Below are 21,912 nucleotides of genomic sequence, written 5' to 3'. Positions count from 1 at the left end.
TTGCAAGAGACGTGTGCTGTGGTGACTCAAGGTTTAACGGATTTTGGGTATGCAGGGTGTGCTTTGTTAAACAAGTGCCTGAAGGCAGTATGCTTGTGAAAAGTCATCACCATTCTCTTAATCTCAAGTACCCAGGGACATGTACACTGCCAAAGGTCACAGGGACCTCTGCCTAGGAAAGCTAGATATTGTCCAAAGTTTCTCCCCATGTGATAGTCTGAAACATGGCCTCATGGGAAGGGAAAGACCTGATCGTCCCCCAGCCTGACAGCTGTGAAGGGTCTGTGCTGAGGAGGACTAGTATAAGAGGAAAGAAGGCCTCTCGGCAGTTGAGATAGAGAAAAGCATCTGTCTCCTGCCCGTCCCTGGGCAATGGAACATCTCGGTGTAAAACCTGATTGTATGTTCTATTTACTGAGAAAGGAGAAAACCACCGCCTTAGGGCGAAAGGTGGGACTTGCTAGCAATGCTGCTCTTTATGCACTAAAAAGGTTTATGGAGATGTTTACATATGCATATCAAGGCACAGCACTTTTCTTTAAACTTATGTCACAGAGATCTTTATTCATATGTCTTACTGCTGACCTTCTCCCTACTATGATCCTATTATCCTGCCACTTCCCTTTTTCTTTGATGGTAAAGATAATGATCAATAAATACTGAGGGTCCTCTGTATGCTGAGCACCGGTCCCCTGGGCCCGCTTTTTCTTTCTCTATACTTTATCTCTGTCTCACTTCTTTTCTCAAGTCTCTCGTTCCACCTAACGAGAAACACCCACAGGTGTGGAGGGGCAGGCCACCCCTTCAGTAGTTAAGTCAAGGTACCCCTGAAGATACAGAAAATGATGAAAATTGATGAATGAGTCAAACTAGGAAGAAACAGTCACTTGCCTTGGTTCGACTTTGGCAGTTTTCTTAACAAAGCAGGCAGAAGGGTGCACCTGTTCCAGATTCAGTCACAAGGGGCAGGCATGTACCAATCTCCTCCACCTTCAAGTGCTCCCACCACTTCCACCTCCCACCATGCCATAAAAGGTACTCGTTCATTCCTTTCATCATTGATGAAGCACCCATCACATGATCACTTATGGATTGTCTTCTATTCTAGGTGCCTGTGGACATAGCAGTGAGAAACAGTCATTTCTGCCTTACTGAGTTTACAGTTCAGGGGTGGTGGTCGGTAGTCAGTAACAAGTGAAAAGTGTATGTCACATATTAATAGGTGCTATGGGAAATGAATACGTCAGGAATGGCCGTGGCAGGGTGGGGTGGAAGTTTGAAGTTAGAAAAGGCAATTCCAGAAACAAGTAGAAGCTGTGGGGTGGTGGCCTGGGGGCAGTGGAGTGCATTCTGGTTGGTGCAGCCTGGGGACAGAGTCCTGAAGCCAGGAGTGGAAAGAGTGTTTGCACCAGCCAGATAAAGACTATGTGGAAGCCATCTTTTCTCATTGGAACCACATGTCTTCAATACCTTTCCAAGTCCATTCATTCTTTATCCCAGGCTAACAGGCCGTTTCCCTCTGACCACAGGGACCTCATACAACCCAGATGGGGTTATTCTTTTATTTATTCAGGAAAAGGCATTTATTGAGCACCTACTCTGTGCTAAGCATTTGTTCTAGAAGCTGGAGATAAAGTGATGCAAAGATACAGTCCTTGCCTTCACGGAACTTATATTCCAGGGAAGACAGTCATTAAATAATGAGATATGTAAACAGACATAGAACATGAAGTAGGGTTAACTGAGATCAGGAGTTCGAGACCAGCCTGACCAACATGGTGAAACCCCATCTCTACTAAAATACAAAATTACCCGGGCAAGATGGTGCCTGTAATCCCAGCTACTCGGAAGGCTAAGGCAGGAGAATCGCTTGAACCCAGGAGGCGAAGGTTGAAGTAAGCCAAGATTGCACCATTGCACTCCAGCCTGGGCAACAGAATAAGACTCCATCTCAAAAAAAAAAAAAAGTAAAAAAAAAAAAAAAAGCAAAAAGCAAAGCACAGCAAGGAGGTAATAAGCACTGGGGGTGGGGACAGGAGTGCTATTTGGTAAGGTGGCCAAAAAAGGCCTAACGAGGTGCCATCTCAATGAGAGGACCCCACGCAGAGGGAACAGGAGTTATCAATATGAATACACCACAGCGGGTGTGCTTGAGTATTGAGGAAAAGCATGGAGATCTGTAGGCAGCACAGTAGGTGGAGCAAGAAGATATTTCCAAGATCAGAGAGGGGAGCAGGACCAGATGGCATGGGACCAGATGGCATGGGACCAAGTAGGGAAGCAATGACAGGGTGAAGAATGGGAATAGCAGGATCTGCCTGGTAGCTTAGAGGGATCATGCTGGCTGCCGTGTGAAAAACAGACAAGGCTGGGGCAAAGAGGAAAATAAATTGCAGGCATGTCTTGCAGGCATGTGTCTCGGATAGATGGGTGGTTCAACCAACCTGGTGGTGGTAGAGGAGGTGAGCAGTAGTCAGACGGGATTTTCAGAGGGCTCAAGTTGGTGGCGTCATGCAAGCTGAAGTGTGAGGCATGAGGCATGATCAGAATGCAAGCACAGAGTTGTTCCACGCTGGTGGATACCTTGCCTCTCAGACGCTCTGTGACGTGCATGGTGGAGTCCAGCCACTGAGTGATGGACTCTGAATTAGTAAGTGAACATGAGAGCCTCTTTGATCCAGAGCATATCTTCACACCTTGCAGTTAGGAAATAGTGGCCAAAAGATGCTAAAAAGTGTAATCTGTCCAGCAGGTCAATTATGTTTGGGTTTCCAACGAACAAGAAGCAGGTATATTGCTTTATTTTTCTCCAGGCAGGCAGATATGTACAGCAGTTCTCCCTTATCCGTGGTTTCTCTTTCCACTGTTTCAGTTACCCATGGTCAACCAAGGTCCAAAAATAGTAAATAGAAAATTACAGAAATAAACATTCCATAAGTTTTAGATTGTGTGTTATACTTAGTAGTGTGATGCAATCTAGCATCACCTGCTCGGGACCTGAATTCTCTCTTTGTCCAGCAGATCCATGCTGGATACCGTCCCACCCATGAGTTACTTAGCAGCCAACTCGGTTATCAAATCCGACTGTGGTGGCATTGCAGAGCTTGTACTCAGTAACCTTTATTTTGCTTAATCATGGCCTCACAGTGCAAGAGTAGTGATGCTGGCAATCCAGAGATGTCAGAGGAGCCAGAAAGTGCTGCTCTTAAGTGAAAAGGTGAAAGTTCTCAACTTAATAAGGCACAGAAAGATAAATATTGCATTGGTTCATACTTATATGTGGAATCCAGAATAATCAGACTTGAAGAAGACAATAGAATGGTGGTTAGAGAGGCCAGGAGTTGAACGGAACGGGGACAAGATGGTGAAAGGGTACAAAGTCAGTTTAGGACGATTATGTCTCCTCCCTTTGACATACATCACACGCTGTATGAATGCAGTAAATAATGTATTATAATTTCAAAATTACTGAGTACATTAAAAATATTCTTACCACAAAAATAAGTGTCTGAGGTAATGAATACATTCATCAGCTCGATTTCATTATTCCAATTGTCTTCATAAATCATAACATCACTTTTTTACCTCATAAATATACACAACTATAATTTGTAAATTTACAAAACAAAAGCAACCTCCCCACGCGCCCTCTGCCAGCTCTTGAAGGCGTCATCAAGTGTTGCCAGCTCTACCAGAAACGGTGTGAACTCGGCACAGGATGATTACTTCCAATGATGTCACACGCACTCCTGTTCTTGTATACCGTTTTATTGTGGAAGGAAAAGAGAATCCATGAATTGTACAAGCGTGAAGGCTGTAACAAGTTGTAGAGGCGCTTTCCGGACATTCCTATGCATTGTTCTCCACAGTAAACAACCTGGGGGCAGCCAAGAGGGAAGATTTCAGATAAGTGGAAACAGTGATGGATGTTATCTACCTACAATCCCTTTAGACATTTTCGAGAGAACTCTGTTTAAATGCTGTTCAACTCTCCCACTCCGGCCAGTGAATCCCTACAGACCAGCAGTGCCCTGGGAGACTGAGTAATGAAAACATCCTGTCAAGCTTCAAGACCTTTGGGCAGATGGGACTCTGCAGACCCGTGGGAGTACAAAGGACCAAAGAGCTACAGGTAGCCCTGTTTGGTACCTGTGGCCACACCTGGCCACAGGATAACTCGCAAAATTCCCAGAACCCGTCTTCTGGCTCTTAAAGCCATTGCACATGTGGAGGCCAACTTCTGAATTCAGGAGATATCAGGATGGACATGTATTTTTCACCCAAGGGACAGGAATGTGAGCTCTGTGGGCTGGTTAGCCCAGCACACCCTTATTCCTAACTTCCCTTCTCAATACAGCCTTGAAAAAGCTGTGCTGTGTAGCAGAGCAGCGGCGACCCACAGTAGTGACTACCGAGGTACAGTAATGGGGTGGGGACCAGAGGTATCCGGTTGGTATTAAGTCCAGGGCTACCCTTTCTGAAGGAAATACTTCCAATAGTGTATGTTAATGTGAACTATAAAGATGCCTGTGACTTCTTGGACTTCTGAAATGCTCATACGCAATGGGGGTGAAGGGAGGACAGGGGCTGGCAGTCCAGCTTGAGACTCCCTAGGCAAGCATCTGGAATCCCCAGTCCCAGCGCACAGCAGCCGGGTCCTAGCTATTGGCATTGTTAGAAGGACTATGGCTGAGAATGTGTGGGGTGGGGAAAATCAAAAATGCAGGCCCTGGCTCAGTCACCACGAAGGGGATGCCATGAGGCCCTTGAGGAACCTGAGCTCACAGAACTACAGACAGCAGATCATGAGGTTCACGCTGTCTGGCCACAAAGTGCCACTCCGCTGGGCAGGTGGAGTGTGTGTGTGGTGTGGGGGTCAGGAGGAAGCTGTGTATGTGTATACCCATGTGAGGAAGAAGAAACAGAATGCAGGGTGGGGATGGAGGAGAGATTATATATAAAGACCCTCAAAGGGAAAAATATTCCTTTTTTGTGTTCACTGACTGAGCTGATGCATTTCTTATTTGGGGAACATTTTGGGTATTCTTCTTAAAAAAAAAACCGTCAAGTGATCACTGAGCACCAAATTCATTTATAATCTTGTTCTAAACCCAGCATTTTCTCTTCTTGTGATGCAGAATTACCACAACATGCTCGCCTGGCAGCGGAGGGAAAGGAGCGGTGGGCGTCCCCATGCGCTCAGCTGGGAGGGGGCGCCGCGTCCCCGTCCCCGCGCGGCCGCTTGCAGGTGAGCATGAGCAGCAGCAGCAGCGGCAGGTGCCACAGGCTGCAGAAGAACAGTCTCCGCGAGCTCCTGCGGTCTGCGTCCACGTAGAAGCGGAAGCCGAGGTAGGAGATGTACGCGTTGATGGGAAGGGCCACGAAGGGGAAGGTCCACGTGGTGATGTCCAGGACAGGGGCTGCTGCGGACAGCACCAGCAGGGCCAGGCAGTGGCGCAGCGCCACGCGCCGACACAGGCCCGGATGGGTGACCGACATCATGCAGTAGCCGCCCCGGGAGTAGTCTTCACGGAGGCCCCAGCTGAGGGCGTTGAAATGAGGAAACTGCCAGGAGTAGAGGATTCCTCCCAGGAGAAATGCACCTGTGTTGGGGTCAGGGCAGGAGAGGGAGACAGAGGCAGTCATCACCAGAGATTTCCAAAGAATGGTTTCCTCTCCTGGGACAGCCTGCCTGGCAGCTCAGAAGCTCTGCCACCCTGTGCTCTCATCACTGCCTGCCTATATCACAGGGTGGCTGGGAGACAGGTGCCTACATCAGGCTGGTGGGGCAGCTGATGAGCTAAGATGCCTCCTTTCTCACCTGGGGGTGCCTGCGTGCCTGGGGGCAGGAGGCTGTGGGGTCCGGCTCAGACCCTGCTTCACAGGGGGGCTGCCTGCGCTGCAGAACCCTTAGCATCGGTGGCTCCTGCCCACCTGGTGCTCCTCATGCCTCCCACATTGTGGGGAGGAAAGAAGCCCCTACACACGGACAAACACTTGTAGGGAATTCAGTATCTACTTCAGTACCACCTCCGGGTGCAACCTCTGTGCTAGAGCGCTGAGCTCCATTTCCACCTGCTGGGACCTGGGTGTGTGGCTTCAGGCAGGTGGAAGCAGTGCTGTAACCTGGAGGATGCTGCGAGTCAGCTCTGCCTGTTCCGTGAACCCTGGCTCCCTTCCCAGGGCTGTTAGCGCTCCCGGCTCAGCACTGACACAGAGCTGGATGTACCTGCAGGCGGGTTTGTCACACCCTGGCTCTGATCTGTTTACCTGTTTCACCAGGGCTTCCAGGGCACATGCCTGCCACATTCCTCTCACCATCCCCCAGAGCCTGGCACAATGGCACAAGCAGGAGGTGTGAAAAACCACATCTGCTAAATAAAATGAGTCATAAAGGCAAAATGGTCCCAGAGTACAATGATAACTCGTCCATGGCTTTGTAAGTTTTCAACAAGGACATAATACCCTGAGCACCATTTTGCCCCTTTCTCTGGAACAGTCTCCCCAGCACCCACACGGGTGGAATGAAGGCTGCTGTCCGCTGAGCTCCTATTATATGACAGACCCTACTCTCATAGTTTGCCCCATTTAATCCTGACCATTGGATTTTGAGGTAGATTCATAATCTTCATTGAAAAAAAAAAATCAGACAATGTCAAGTTCTCCAAAAAGAGGTGGAAGGGCAATTCAAAACACGGCTGCTTGATTTTTAGGCCAGCGTCCTTCTATGACATGCACGAAGCCACCTAAGGACAGGCAGCCGGGTAGGGGCTGGAAGGCAAGGGTTGGCTATTCCTGTGCAGGTGATTGAGTACTCACGCCAAGAATGCTCCCTGGGCGCCTACCATGGGGTAAGCACCGTGCTAGGCGCTGGGGATACCATGGCGAGCAACAATCTACACGTGCTCCTGCCTGCACTGAGCAGACCCTTCGCTCAAGGAGGTGGACATCAAGAGCCACACTAGTCACTCTAAAGTCACCACTCCAAATGCAGTGAGGAAAAGAGCATGGTGCAGTGAAGACACACAACAGGAGCTGACTGAGTCTAGGGGACCAGAGGAGGCTTCTCTGAGGAAGGGATGTCTGAGCTGAGCTGGACAGAGTGGTGACCTTGTCAAGTCAGGGCTAGTGGAGGGGACAGTATTCATAAAGGCCTTGGGGCTGGAAGGTTTGAGGTGTGGGTGGTGTAAAAAAAAAGATTAACACGTGTTAGGAGTCACAGAACTATATATGTTAAAAAAGTCAAGTTTACCGCATGAGGAAAAAAAGGAAGGTGGTGTGACTTGGCTGGAGTGCTGAGAATGACAGGGAAAGTTCTTCAGGACAAGACTGGCTAGAATGTGGTGGCATGGTCTCAGCTCACTGCAGCCTTGATCTCTTGGGCTCAGCCTCGTGAATAGCTGGCACGATAGGTGCACGCCACCAAACTCAGAAAACTTTTTAAAACAATTTTTTGTAGAGATGGGGTCTCACCATGTTGCCCAGGCTGGCCTTGAACTCCTGGCCCCAAGCAATCCTCCTGCCTCAGCCTCTCAAAGTACAGAGATTACAGGCATGAGCCACTGCACTCGGCCTTGACTTTGCTATTCTAAAAGCAACAGAAAGCCACGGAAGGATCTTAATGTATATAAGTGCTGAGCATGTGTGCCTGCGTGTGTGAGTGTGTGCACCTATGTGTGTAGGGGGTGAGGGGAGGGGCACCAGTGCTAAGTGATCCTATTTGTGAAGGACACACTGGAGGGGCCTAAAGCAGGTATGGAAGGATCAATCAGGAGATGAGGAGTGAGGGGATGAAGGATGACAGTAGTTAGGATCAGGATGGTGACAGTAGAGATGCCAAGAAGGTGAATTTGGAAGGAATTTGGGAGGCAAAGGGACAGGATGTGCATGCAGTGTAAGTAAGGAGGGGAGGAGACAGGGAGGAGGTATCAATAGCAAGTCCTGGGCTTATGGGTCCATGGAGACACCACTCATTGAGACAAGCAGGGAAGAAGAGGAGAGGAGGTCGTAAGTGTGACCTTGGGTGTGTTCAGTCTGAGATGCCTTTGGGATATCTAAGGGGAAAGTCACAAAGAGGGTCTGGCAGCCAGAGTGTGGGTATGGTCTCTGATAAGCAACTGTGAGCGTCTTTTCCTGAGTAATCCAGGCAGACATTTATGTATCTGCATTTCCTACCTGAGGTGAACTTCTTAGGGTATGTTCACTTACCTGTGAATCTCCAGGCATTAGAACATAGAAAGTAAGTAATAATATTGTGGTAAAGTGCGCCCAAACTCATCATGGGAGCCAATGTGGAAAAAAAGTGGATTTACTCTAAGTTATCCCCAAGATCACTGTTTCCCAACACTGGCTTGGGAACCAGTCAGGCAAACTGTAGGATTCTGTCTACCTTCTCCTTCCCCTCCTTTGGAACCGCCTTCCCGTGGGGTCCCTGGCAGAGAATTGAGAGTTCACCAACCCACTGTGTCATCTACCCTGGAAAGCGCCATCCTGCCCAAAGGGAGAAGAGGTTGAGGATTTGTAACCACAGTCCTATTTCAGGTAATGAGGATCTTTTAAGCCTCTGGTCTGTGGGAATGTTCAGAAAAACGGAGCTGGGGGCTATTGCTAGGCAGAACTCACCAGGAGACAGAGCACTTTACATAATGCAGAATACTTCAGAAAATAAGTCTGAGGCTATAAGCCACTGAGGGGCCCCTGTTTGTGCAAATGCCAATAAGCATGAGAAGGAACCAGCTCCTCCTTTAATCTCTGATCTGTATTTCTCAACAGCGGAGAATGCAGAGTGACACTAGGGGCAGGCTTTGCAAGTCATCTAAAAGAAAGGAGGAGGATTTTTAATGCACATTGTTCTGGAGAGAAACTTAATCATTTCTGAGTTACGTTTATCAGGCAGGGCAGTTGTAGTTTACCGAGTGGAATTTGTGTGGGTACAGATGATTTAAGAGGGATGAGGGCTTCCTTTTATATCCATGAATAGTTTTCTGTGGCTTCCATAAGTCAGTCAACCCCTTTTCAGTCTTCCAGTATGGGAGGAAATATAACAAAGACCTGATTTTAGGGTCCCTATTTCAGTAGGGTTACTGTCAAATCCCCCAAATTCATTTTTAACCTTAAATTATGTATTTATACATACATATATATGTGTATATATAGTTGAGTGTGTTTGCATGAACTAAGATACATACGTGTATATATATGTATAAAAATTTAATTTTAACGCTGATAATAGGAGCAGCTACTACTTATTGAATCCATTAACCTGGTAAACAGTTGACAGGTGTCTCACACGTAGGCACAATTCTGGGTGCTAGAAAGGCAGTGGCAATCAAGACAAAGTCCTGCTTAAAGTCTAGAGGGAGATGGACATAAACATAAGTAACAGTGCTGATCGCTATTTTGAGACTAGACTCAAAACAGGGTAATGCAATGGGGGTGACTTGAGACTGAGTGCTCGGGGAAAGCCTTTCCATAGGTGATATTTAAGCCATGACTCAACTAATGGCAAGCAGAACTCTATCAGATGCTGGGAAAGGTCCCAGGAGGCCTCTGGGACAGCATGGAGGCTGGAATGAGGAAGGGAGAGTTACAAGAAGGGGCTGGGAAGGCATCTGGAAATCAAGATAAGGAGTGGGATCTTCCCCCAGCACAGGGGGAGAACAGGCTGGGGGATGAGACACAGAGGGGATGGCAGAGGGGGGTTATTCAGGTGGGGAACCCTAGGACAGACACTGGTGAGCGTGCTCATGGTACAGACACGACCAGTTTTATTTTTGACTATTTTAACTTTGAGGTACATGATAGACATCTCAGTTGAAATGCCTGTGGCTGTCATGTGCCAGGCAGTTACACATATGCTTTCTAATCTTTACAACAACTCCGCCTATAGGTACCATTATCATCATCTTATAGATGAGAAAGATTAATTTGCCTGATGATATTCAGCACTAATGGCACAAGATATTAGCACCTTCTGTTAGAATGTGATTGGTTATCTGGGGCAACATAGCAAGACCCCACCTCTAAAAAAAAAAAAAAATTAGGCAAGGGGCCACATGCCTATAGTCCGACCTACTTGGGAGTCTGAAGAGGGAGGATTGCTTGAGCCTGGGAGTTGTAGGCTGCAGTGAACTATGACTGCACCACTGTACTCCAGCCTGGGTGACAGAGCAAGACACCAATTCTTTAAAAAAAAAAAATAAATAAAAGAAAGTTGTTGCCACACAGAGACTCAAATTAGTGACATTCCTACATCAATGGACTGTTGGATGCTGTGGGCAGAGGAAGGCTTGCTGAAAGAAAAAATTGCAGAAGCATTTTCTAGTACCTTAAAAAAAAAAGAGAGAGATCTGTTTTAACAACAAAACCACCAACCAGATGGCATTCACTTGGCAGTGAGTACTGCTAGGGAATTCAAAAGGACAGAGGAAAGGTTGGAACGCTCAGGTGCAACTGATGGAGTAAACAGGGTGATGCAAGTAGACTTCTTTATATTTTGATGGAAAATAAAGTGACCTCTGGATTTTAAAGTGACTGGTAAGAGGAAGTGTTGTCTTGGGGCACAGGGTCATGCTGAGACTTTGAACACGATGTACAGAGAAGCCCAGCCCCAGCTCACAAGCTGTCTCAGATTCAAAGAGTTTGCAGTTATGACAGCCACAAGCACAGGGGGAAGTGTCTTTCAAGAAAAACAACATCAGTGATAACTTAGAAATGGGGGGAGGGATTGGATCATTCAGGGCTCAGTGTCTGCTTTGCTCTAGAAATGGCTCAGAAGGAGCAACCTCAGCTGGAAAATGGCTAAAACACCAGCTCCAAATGTGGGATTTTCCTTGTCTTTCTCAAAAGCCCTCCTTTTCTTGTGTGTGTCAACCGAAGTATTTTGTTTTGCTCAATACACTTTTTCAGTAATGCTTCTGCTTAAAATAAACATAATTAAAGAAATCATTTTCCTGAGAGTAGCATGCTGCTTTCTGTAAGAGGAAATTGGGTGTGGGTTTGGCTCATGTCGCAAATGAAGGAGGTTTGGAAATCACAGCCTAGCCTTAATGGATTGTAATCAGAAAACCACCACCCACACACAGCTTTACTTGATATGCTTCAACTGCCTCTCCTCCTATAAAAGATGAAAACTAATTACTCTCTTCATCAAGATAAGGTGAACTAGAACAGGAAGACTTGAATTAGTGCCGGGGCTGTGGTGGAACCCACCTTCCTTGTGGAGTAAACATAAAGCACTCAGTGGACTAATTCAAAGACCTCACCTTCCTTCAAGATAAGTATTCCACTCATCTCCTCTGCCTCAAGCTCCTAAAGCAGTCCATTTTTATTGGGTCTGTCATCTATGACAACAAATCTGGACTGTGTGCCCCTAGATATAGGACAGTCTGTTTTCAAAGTCCTCTGCTGGTGTCTGGCCAGGGAGAAAGACAACACAAAGGGATTACAGTCCACGGTGAATGTTACTTAGTGCAGGGCAGGAGAACACTTAATTCAGCCTTGAGAGGTCAGGGAAGGCCTCCTGGAAGAATTTGTAAACTGAGATCTAAAATTGGTCTCTGAGTTTCAATCCATTCACACAAACCATGTGTTTTTGACTTCTTTTAACCGTATCTTCCCATTTTCCTGCCTAACCCTGCACAATCTCTGTACATATTCGGTTTAATCACATTGGAAAGAAACGTCCACTTCTTTTCTGTTAATCGATTACTTGCTAGTCTATGAACACAGAAAATTCTGAAAATCTAGGTGGCATATCTGTAGACACGGCTCTCCAGAGCACGGCAGCCTCCTGAGAACATGGGGCTGAAATCCCATTGCAAAGGCAACTCCACAGAATGTCCAGGTGTGCAGGGCATCATTACTTCCCTCTTTACTCAGAAAATGGAGAAGGGCACATGTGCAGTACTGTGTGTGAGAACAGCTGGAGGAAACCCTCATCCAGTGGCACCTGGCTCTGATTAGAGGGCTGTATTAGGTGGGGCAAGGTTCATTAACGTCTTCCTGATGACTCGTTGAAAATGTATGTATTTTTACATTCTCTTGAAACTTCTATCAAATATCCTACGACATACAGACAGGAGGAGAATCGCAATTATTTCCACCTCTGTCCATTGTTCAGAAATGCTCTTGTCCACGGCACACCTCCATCACTTTGCTGACAAAACTAAGGCAATTCCAGCTAAATGGTATCGGAATGCAATGGAGACAAAAATCCTCAAGCTGGAGCTGACTCTGTCAGGAAATTCCCTGTGGAATGGAGTTCATCGGTTTCGGCTTGCTTTCTCTGACTGCCCAGTGGGCACCTTCCCACCCCACCCCCCAAACCCATTGTCACTCACCATCCACGCATGGCCTTGCAAAGGATAAAGAGCCCTAGCTCCAGTGAACCTTGGTGCTGGGTTTGGGAGGTCTTCCCTCGCCAATACAATAGGCTCCTCTCTGATGGGGCCCACGGTAGCGCGTCTGCTCCATGGCCGGCTCTATTTGTGCTTTCAGGGTTATGTGGTTATGTAGACTGGGGGCTAGCTGGGGAAGCAAAGCCAAACCCAGAGCTTCATGGTCACAGATTTCAAAGCCTTTCTTTTGAGGGGCAACACAAAGGAGCTTGTGAAACAGATCAGCCTCAACAGTGCAATAGACTTCTATGGTGCTGCAGATAAAGGGAAGAGGATGTGGGGCCAGTTTATCAACTGCACAGGCGACAAAAGGGAAGATTAAAAGTCCCCTGAAAATAGGAAATAGAGTGGGCAATAACTGCTTGCCCTTGAAGAATTCTTTGCTAGTAGCTTAGGAATAATGCAGAGGCTCAGGGGGCGGGAGGGAGCTGGATTCGCTCCTCTCCCTCACCTCATTGTGTGCTGCCTCCCTCCAGGCAGAGTCATGGGAGGTTTCACTTAGAGAAGAAGACGGGAGTAAAGGAAGCAAAAAGCTCTGACTCTGAAAACAGTGCTCCCCTTTTTCTCTTCTTGCCATTTCCTTGGAAGGACATTTCAAGCACCTGTGAATCCTCTCTGAAATTCAAATGCTTCCTACTCCCTTAGCTCATATGGGAAGGTCTTTCCATCCTTATCACTTAAATATTAATTCATTGAAGAATACTAGTTACATGTGCATTCTGCTCCAGGCACATGTCTACCAGAGGCTGGCCTACCACACCATCATCTATCATTCATTCAGGAAGGCACTGGCCCAGCTCCCTCAAAGCTTGTGATCAATTATGGTCAACACAGCACAACTGACAAGATCTCAGCGCCCTTGGTACCAGTTTGCCTCCAATTATACCACCAATCTGGGGGCTTGCAACATAATTTCTAGCACGTTCTTTCGTAGCTCTTTTTTTTTTTTTTGGTCTTTCAAGAGAATATAGTGTTCTAAATATTGTTTGTTTGCTAATATTCCCATGAAAATGTTCCTTATTTCGTCTTTAAAAACATCATTTAGCTTAATCTGGAGCTCCAAGGCTACTATAACTTAATCTGGAGTGCTAAGGCTAGTTATGGTAAAATCTTATACAAAGTGAACACAGACACAGATACTCATTTCCAAGCTTGGTTTCAAACTGAGGCAGCATTATAAAGGAAATCGTTAAGTGCGTGGGTTAAACAGTACCTAGTACTTAGTAAGCCTTCCATAAATATTTGTGGAATGAGCGAGTGAATAAATTCACTCTGACTCTACTTTCTCATCCAGGAATACGAGAGGTAAATAAAGCGAAACAGCACTGAACATTTTGTAGTTTACCAGCTGAGGGTAAAAATTTCATTCTCTTTTTGTTACTAAAACCATCCATCTGCCCAGTGTCACTTCCTGATAAGAGACCATTTCTAAGTCCTCATTTGTAACTAAATGTTGGGTGACATAATTAATGCTTAACACACATTTGAATTACAAGCCACAGGCAACTGCAAATCCACTCTACAAGATGGTCATTACGGAGGCCCAATCCATACACTCCCAAAACATGGGATTCATTCAAATTTAGGAAAATGAGGAAAAAGAATCTGAACCTTTCTAAGACATGGGAGTGATGAAAAGAGGGGGCCTTGGCAAGAAGGAGGGGGAGGGGATTTAACTCAAAGCCTCTGAGATACACTAATAGTCTCTGGAGATAAACACTGCTGAGAGGCCTAATGCGTGTGGCTCCAGGCCTGCTTGCAGCTGGAATGTCGGCTGGGCACTTATCTGCAGTCCCCTCCCTCTGCTACCTCCTCAGAGTGGACTCCTTCACCGGAGCTCCAGCAGGTCACTTCTGTCATTGCCATTCCCTGTGTGCAGAATCAAACCAAGTACTGCAGTTCCGGTGACAACAAGCTGGCTAGACCAGGGGTCAGAAAGCAACCCTCTCATTCTGCCTTTCCTGAATTTTAGCTAGGAAGCATTTTTAATGTTTTCTGCTGTTAGCAGAATACTAAAAAAGAATTAAGACAAGGTAATTAGGCAGGTGAGAGGAAAAGGCCTAATTCTGAGGCTCAGAGGAAAATGGACACAAGTAAAATCCCATTGTAATGATTACCTTTATAGACAGAAGGGCTTTGTAAAATGAAGTTATTTCCTGTGCACAGAAGCAGCGGGACTGCAGAGACCTGACTTTCCTGACAGAATGACCACAAGGAGTGTTCTCTGGGCTGGACCCGCGCTTTGCAGCACAGCACTCTCTGTAGCAAGCACTGGACTGAAAGCTGTTGGCACTGTGATGGGGACAAAAGCTGAGCTGCTTACAGTTCATTGTGCAGTTATAAAATAGAAAACATTAAGAACAATTCACATTTGCTTAGCTTTTACAATGGCCGTCTGCTCATCTGTGTCATTTTCTTCACCCCGCCATCTTACCTCACTCACCCCATGCTGGATTCCCGAAGCAGGCAGGTCAAACACCTGTGTGGGACCCACACCTCTCACCGGGCATCTAGAACAAAGTTCCTTTACACTGTTTGATTTTTTAAAAAGTCAAAGTAGTTGTGGGGAAAAAAAAATAAATCAGAATCCCACAGAACATCCTTAGAGTTATTTTATATTTTATGTCTTTGCAGGAAGAGAGAGGGCATCACAATTTCTTCGGTGCTCAAGGCCCCTTGGAATTCTTAATGTGACCTCGTAGCCACCACAAAACCCACAAAATGATCCAGACACCACAAAGGGGAAAAGGTACTTGCCAACATGCTGCATTTCCTTGCTTGGTGGAGCACTGTGACCCACGGGCTGCCTCGAATGCACAGTGTTTTCTGTATCTACCAATCTTTAAATATCTCTCCTCCAAACTAGATGGTTAGTTGGGCCTTCAATACATGAGGCTGCAGGATTTCCATTTCAAATCTTGGCCCAGCTGCTTCCTCTCCATCTTGACTACCATCTACTGAGCCCCAGGAAGGGCTTTTGCAAAAGTATCCACAGTCAAGGTGACTGGGTGACTAAAGGTTGGTGCTGGGTGTTTGATGTCCTGGCTCATAAGGGAGTATGTTCAGCGCAACCTGCCTCCCTTCAAACATGTATCCTTCATCCATTTCCCCACTTGGAGGGTCACTGGTGGTAACAAGCTGTTTCTTCAAAGGATGATCAGATTGACGCTTCACTACTTAAGAGGCAAAATGTTAAATTAACTAGATAGGGCAAAGAGAGTGTGGGGGGGGGGGCGCAGGTCTAGGGTAGGTGGAGCTCTAGTGCAGAGAGAAGGAAGTAGAGGAGAGGAAGTAGAAGGTGAGAGGAGGTACACAGGCTTGGAAGGACAATAAAGGCAGGCTTCTGCAATTTACTGACTTTCCAATACCTCGGAGAACCTGCAGCACACTGTTAAATGATCCTAAAAGTATGGCCCTGCTGTTAGGCTGCCTCAAGCTCCAGTGGGTCTTTCTCACCACTGAATGAAGTATGAGTTCCTCTATAGGTGGCTCATCCTTGCGCGTGTCCCCACCCCACTGTGCACTGGATTTCAGGCCTGTAAGGCTTTGTACAGGCTCTTCCCTCTTCCTGGAAAGCATACTTCCTCCTCAAGTAAACTGGTCATGACTTAATTCTGTAGTCTTTCTTCACCAAAGTCATCTGGGACCAGTTTGGAGTAAGTTAAGAGAGCCTACAGCCCTCTGAAGATACCCTGCGAAAGCTCTTAGATCACTCAGTCATTTGATTACCTGCCTGCCTCTCCCCAAAGACCTTGAGATAATGATTTCCTGAGGACACTCACTGGATTTTAGTAATGTTTGTGTCTCTCAATGCCTGGCAAACAGTAGGCCCCCAGTTGACACTTGCATGATGAAGCGATGATGGGGACCAGTTTATAAAGGTGGCTATCCAAAGTGATCCATCTTTAGGGGCTCAAAGATTAAGTGCTTGGCAATACCACAGAAGAAGGGAAGCCTTTTTGGCCATTTTTTCCTCAGAAGGGCTCTTTATAACTATACATATCCCCTAAGACAAGAACCCAGATGAGAGATACCCCCCTGTTGATATCATTAGTACATCTCAAATAATACTATCTGCCCATGCCCTAATCTCTAGGTATTTTTAAGATATTCTAATGGCTAGAGCTCTCTCTGGTTCTATCTTTGCAAACTGGTGGTTCTTAACATGTGGTCCCTGGACCACGGGCATCAGCAACAACTAGAAACTTGTTAGAAATAAAAATTCTCAGACCCCATACCAGCCCACTGAATTCAGAAGTTCCAGGGGTAGGGCCCGGAAATTTCTGTGTTAGCAAGCTCTCCAGGTAATTATCGTGTGCACTGAAGTTTGCGAACCACTGTTTTAGACTTCAGTGAGACCACAGGTACAGTCTCATTATTTGAAGTACATATTCAGGTGAGGATGATGAAATATAGATTCATAAGGACATCAATCTTTCCACCTAGGCAGTACGGTCTAAGTGAACATTCTGCAATAATGGAAATGTTTTACATCTGTGCTGTGGATAGTGTAGCTACTAGGTACATGCGCCTTTGGGCATTTGAAATATGGCTAATGGGACTGGGTAACTGAATTTTAAAGTTTAGTATAAATTTAAATTTAAATAGCCATTTGAGTCTCGTGGCTACCATATAAGACAGTACAGCTCTAGAAGATGACTAAGCAATATAAAACCATATTCAACCCAGTTCCTAAAATCCCAGCAATAAAAATCTTTTAAAAAATACATTCTCTTAGATTCTGTCACCTGTAAAATGGAAGGTACCTATATTCACTGATTTGTTCATTCAATTAAGTATTTGCTGCTTATCTCAAGTTGGTTCTATCAAATTAATGTTTGGAAACTTTTTTGAAGTAGTTTAAAGCATTATGTAAAGTAGCAGTATTCTTTCTGTATAATCTTGACAAGGCTTTAAGCGTATGGTTTGATCTGCAATTAATTAGGATTCTGGGGGCAGTAAGTCATGTTGTTACTGTGTGCCCCACAATGTATCTTTAAGATTTAAAGTAAAAGGATATACTGTAATAGACGCCAATCTCAAAAACTGCCCAGGGAACTTCTCTTTGTACTTATACACGTCTTTCAGGCTGCTCTGTTTTATACCAGGTTCTACTGAGGTAGATAAGGGGTCTAGCTTTCCAAGGCAAATATGTACTTTCATTCTGCTACCTAAACAAGGGATGAGCTGCCCTTAGCTGTCCATCATTAATGAGTTTGTATACAAATGATTCAATCTGTATTATAGAAAGACTATAATCAACATTAAAAACATTTATTTTAAATATGACTATTAGCAGTTTAGCCAAATCCAGACTATCCCTAAACAAATGAGGGCTCTTGCCTGAATGTGCACTCCTAAGTGAGGACTTTTGAAAAGTTCTTTTTCTCTAGCCTCCGGGGAGGCAACTCCAGCCTGCACATGCTGAGGCTCTCTTCAGGAGAGAAAACTGCCTGGAAGTGTGACAAGGGCCTCTAGCCCTTGGCAAGAACCTGGGCCCTAGGACAACACTGCACAACAGTGGTGACCAAGTTCTCCATGGCCGGGGACTGAACTGCCCATATCAGTCTCCTGTGCTACCCGTCCCTAAGGCTGTAATCCTTGGCTCTGACTCTGGCCCTGTCTGGGTCTTCCCAGATACAGAAGGTTCTAGTTGCTTTGTGCCAGGTTTGAGGAAGTTGAATAGGGTTCAGGCACTCCTGCCAGGGATGGGGCGTCTCCATCAGATAGGCAGGTGACTCGATGCAGGAACCCAAGTGCTGAAGTGGGGCTACACCCTTGAGGACGGGGATACTCCCCATGCACAGCTTAGGCAGTTCCGCACTGTCTGTCATGGTCTCCACCTCAAATGTCTGCACAATCACTACAAAGGCTTGAGGGGAATAAGAGGGAAGAGGACACTTGCGTTAAGGGGGAGAGGGAGTTGGGGTCAAGTCAGATGAGCTCCAGGTGGAACTAAGGAAGAGGAACATGACTGGGAGCGGGAGGGCTGGTGGTGTGCAGGTGTGCTCTGTGAAGGTCAACTATAAACCAGGGTGAACATGCAGATGTCGTCTAGCCTAGGGATGCCAAGCCCGGGCTTTAAACCCTCGCTTCTCTTTCCCAATCCAAACCTCACAAAAGGACCCCAGCACTCTTTCCCACCAGGCCTGCAGGCGCCTCAGTCTTCAAAATAACAGCCAGAGGACAAAGCTGCATTGCTCAGTTTACAAACCAAACAAAATCTTCCAGTTCCTGATCTGTGCCAGTCCCTCCACTGTATGAAGGAGGACTCCTGATTGATAACAACAGCATACGGGTCCCAAATTGAGCCCTCGCCATGGTCCAGCACTTTACAAATAACAACTCGTTTCATCCTCACAGTGACTCCAGGAGGGGAGAAGACTATTAGCCCCACATGGGAGATGAGGAGACAGTGGCAGAAGGAGGCTGAGTTCAGCCGTGAAGGATGCACACAGCTCATGAGTGGTGGGGTCGGGCTCCCAATCCAGGCAGCGCTGCTGGCTTCCTTGCTCACCACTGCTTTGCTGACACTGCCTCCCACGTGGGTGGGGCTTTGGTTTTAGGTTTATCAGAGAACACACAAGCACATACGCTTTAGAATATGATATTTGTAGATTCATTAAAATCCGACCTTTACAGGATATTAAAACCATTCTAAGAGACAATCATGGTAAAGGTGTAATCGCATTTGTAAGCCTGCCAAATTGGAGTGTAAGAGCTTTTATGAAAAGTTTCAGAAATGTGGCTTACAGGGTAACGGTTTATGGTCAACTGCCTTTTGATCTCTCATGTGAAAAATATGTACTTACATATATTGCAGGAAACCTCACCACTTCCTTCCTAAGTGTCGGTCAAAAATACTAATTACTTGACTAATTAGACTGTGAAACTTCCCTTACAGATGGTAAAAATGAGCTATTTTCACCCCACAAATTTAGTTGTGACATACCATCAAAAAAAATGTAGAAATCTTTCAATGGTTTTATTGTAGACAGTATGAACAATTTAAGCAAATCATATAAAAATAAATTAGAAACTAATGAAAATAATCTACCCTTTCATAAGAGGAGAACACAAGAGGCTGGCTCGTGAGATGACACCCCTTTGATGGGCGACTGGAGGTCGGATCCAGATACCTTCTCCCCGCCCCATGAATTGGTTAGTCCTAGCTTGGTTTGTGATTTTCATCGTGGCTTCAGGTACTTTCTTTATCCACCTGTAGTCACAGGCAGGCAGCACTCTTTCGTTTGTTTTCTCCTAGTCATTCCCTACAAGGGAAAGTGTATGTCATGTCCACCCACCAGCCACGATGACATGGTCTCCCTTGACTCTGCGTCCACAGAATTTCAGTCTGCGGCATCAGCACATTTGCCAAAAGAATTAGTGTGGGATGAAGTGGAACCGAACCAAGTGCGACAGCTCGGGGAGGAAATGCCTCCTTGACCAGAGTGTGCTCATGTGAGACTCCACACCGCGGAATACTTACCAGCATCGAGGCTGCCCGTGGCCGCTGTCCAGCCCATGACAGGCGGGATGGCCCCAACCACGGCTCCGACCCATGTGTTGACAATGCTGATCCTCTTCAGTGGTGTGTAGCAGCAGGTATACAGAAAAATATTGAAGAGCCCCAGGGCTCCTGTGAGTGGATTCACCCCCCAGGTCAGAATGGCAACTCCCGGAACAGCACAACAAGTGGCAAAGGACACAGCTAGCAACGGGCTGGAAAAGAGCAGAGAACATGGAGTGATCATCTCCGACGCAACTCAATCACACTACCTAGAATCGGCACTGACAAAGTGCAAATAATCCACTCATCCAGTAGAGGCAGTACTGATCTGGCTTATTCCTGGATATGGGGAATCCTCTCTATGAAACAAACTTACAATAAGACAGAATATGTTTGTGGGAGCTCTGGCTGCTCTTCTTGATTTTGCTGGCTAAGAGTAAAGTGGTTAAGAGAGTCAGGGTTAGAGAGTTCTGGATGCATATAGGTTGTGTCCCTTCCTGGCTATAAGACAGCTAGGTTTCACTGACTCCTCTCTACAAGAGAAATGATCCTCTCTTCCTCCTAGGGTTGAAGTGAAGCCTGACTGAGACAATGCCTCCTCTGCACAGTGTTCCATTTTATATTTAGTCATGAGCAAACCACTTCAAACACAATATTGGAAGATTTGAGCAGAAAATAGAACCTGAATTCTGGAAGCAGTTCTCCCCCTGTATTTATACTTCATTATAACATCACTTAATTAGTGATCATGAGTAACAACGGTGTGCCTCTGACTGCCATCATTACAATGTCTGTAATGAATTACAGGCTCAGCATTACCGGTTCCCGATAACAGTAAACACCAGGTGGCCGTTGTGTAGTACCGGTGCCGTAATGTGACTTATGGACACAGGATTTTCAAGGGGAGGTCGCACAATGTTATTTATGTAAATGAAACCCATCATCTAAAACTCTACAACGATAATGATTATTATAAGCCTGTTTCTCAAAAGAGCCAACTTCTAAAAGTAGACTTTGTATGGAATCTTGTGAAAGGCTTTTTGAGAGTCTAGATAAATTGGATCTACTAGTTCCTGCTTATATGCATGTTTATTTATTCTTTCTTGAGAAACCTAAGGAGGTTACTCAAGCCTGCCTTCTCCTAGCAGAAGCCATGATTCCGCTTCTGAATAAGGTATGTTTGTGTAGTGTTCAGTGACCCTGCTGGATTACAGATTCCACAACGCGCTTCTTGGCAAGCAAGAGTCACCAGTGTGCAGCTTCTAGGGTGCTCTGGTTTTAAAAACAGCCAATTCCCTAAAGAGGCAGTCTTTACCCTACGTGCACACATGTGAGATGATACCCTTCTATGCACAGGGCTGCAGTGTTCCCATGGCAGGAGAGAAGGCCTGTATCTATGAGACGGCCCCTCCAGGAAAAAGACTAACTTGTAGAATTATGACGAGTTAGAATTCAGCTGGGAGGGAGTCAGGGGAGAGCCCAGCAGCTGGAACTACAGTACTGAATGAAGTCAGGGCAACAGAATATGAAAGCGAGTAGTGACTTGATGGAGAATTCTGGCCACCACTCTACCACTCTGCTATGGGGGCCAGGCCTGACTCTTTCCTATCAGGCCTGCAACCACTGTGCCCAAAGAGTGAACCAACAGAATGGGAATTTTATGGAAAAGTGAGAAAATACAAGGGCTATGTTGCTGTCAAGGTGCTTGTGACAGAAGAACCACAAATTACAGCTGAGAGACTTCCGAGTGCATGTTCTGCCCTGAGGGGGCATTTCCATCCACCTGTTCCTGGGCCATCTCTTCTGAACCCTGTGGTCAGTTACTTCCACAACACTCACTCAGGTACCCTCAATAATCCACTCTGCCTTTTCCATCCAACATTCCTACCCTGGATCTGCTCAATAACCTACTGTCTCTGCTCCTGCTGGGAAAGCCCTACACTCATACTAACTGGCCCCATTTCAAGGGATGGCTTAACAGTGCGGGTGCTTAGCCAGGGCTGA

General features: G+C 46.2%; 1 protein-coding gene and 1 long non-coding RNA gene across 4 annotated transcripts in view; one reads left to right on the top strand and one right to left on the bottom strand.

Annotated features, from left to right (window-relative positions):
* Positions 1-3,749: 3,749 nt before the first annotated feature.
* LOC101019822 (protoheme IX farnesyltransferase, mitochondrial) overlaps positions 3,750-21,912 on the bottom strand; it is a 139,832-nt gene continuing 121,669 nt past the window's right edge. The window contains exons 6-8 of one of the 3 annotated variants that reach the window (XR_002517995.2): positions 19,888-20,120; positions 5,145-5,603; positions 3,750-3,877 (exon numbers count right to left, since the gene is read on the bottom strand). Coding sequence is in view for 2 of the 3 variants with exons in the window: in XM_021928744.2 (XP_021784436.1) it covers positions 5,200-5,603; positions 19,888-20,120 (637 nt within the window). In the remaining variant the exon portion in view is untranslated. Of the gene's footprint in view, positions 5,604-19,887; positions 20,121-21,912 lie in introns of all 3 variants that reach the window. The other 2 variants (XM_021928744.2, XM_003912373.5) reach the window with 2 other exon arrangements.
* LOC103878660 overlaps positions 5,268-21,912 on the top strand; it is an 84,822-nt gene continuing 68,177 nt past the window's right edge. The window contains exons 1-2 of the long non-coding RNA XR_001896223.2: positions 5,268-5,349; positions 15,033-15,147. This is a non-coding gene — a long non-coding RNA (uncharacterized LOC103878660). The remainder of the gene's footprint in view (positions 5,350-15,032; positions 15,148-21,912) is intronic.

Source organism: Papio anubis, chromosome 17 (assembly GCF_008728515.1).
Source record: "Papio anubis isolate 15944 chromosome 17, Panubis1.0, whole genome shotgun sequence".
Lineage (NCBI taxonomy): Eukaryota > Metazoa > Chordata > Mammalia > Primates > Cercopithecidae > Papio > Papio anubis.
The sequence above is the reverse complement of the archived record's forward strand: the minus strand, read 5'-3'. Positions and strand labels throughout refer to the sequence as shown.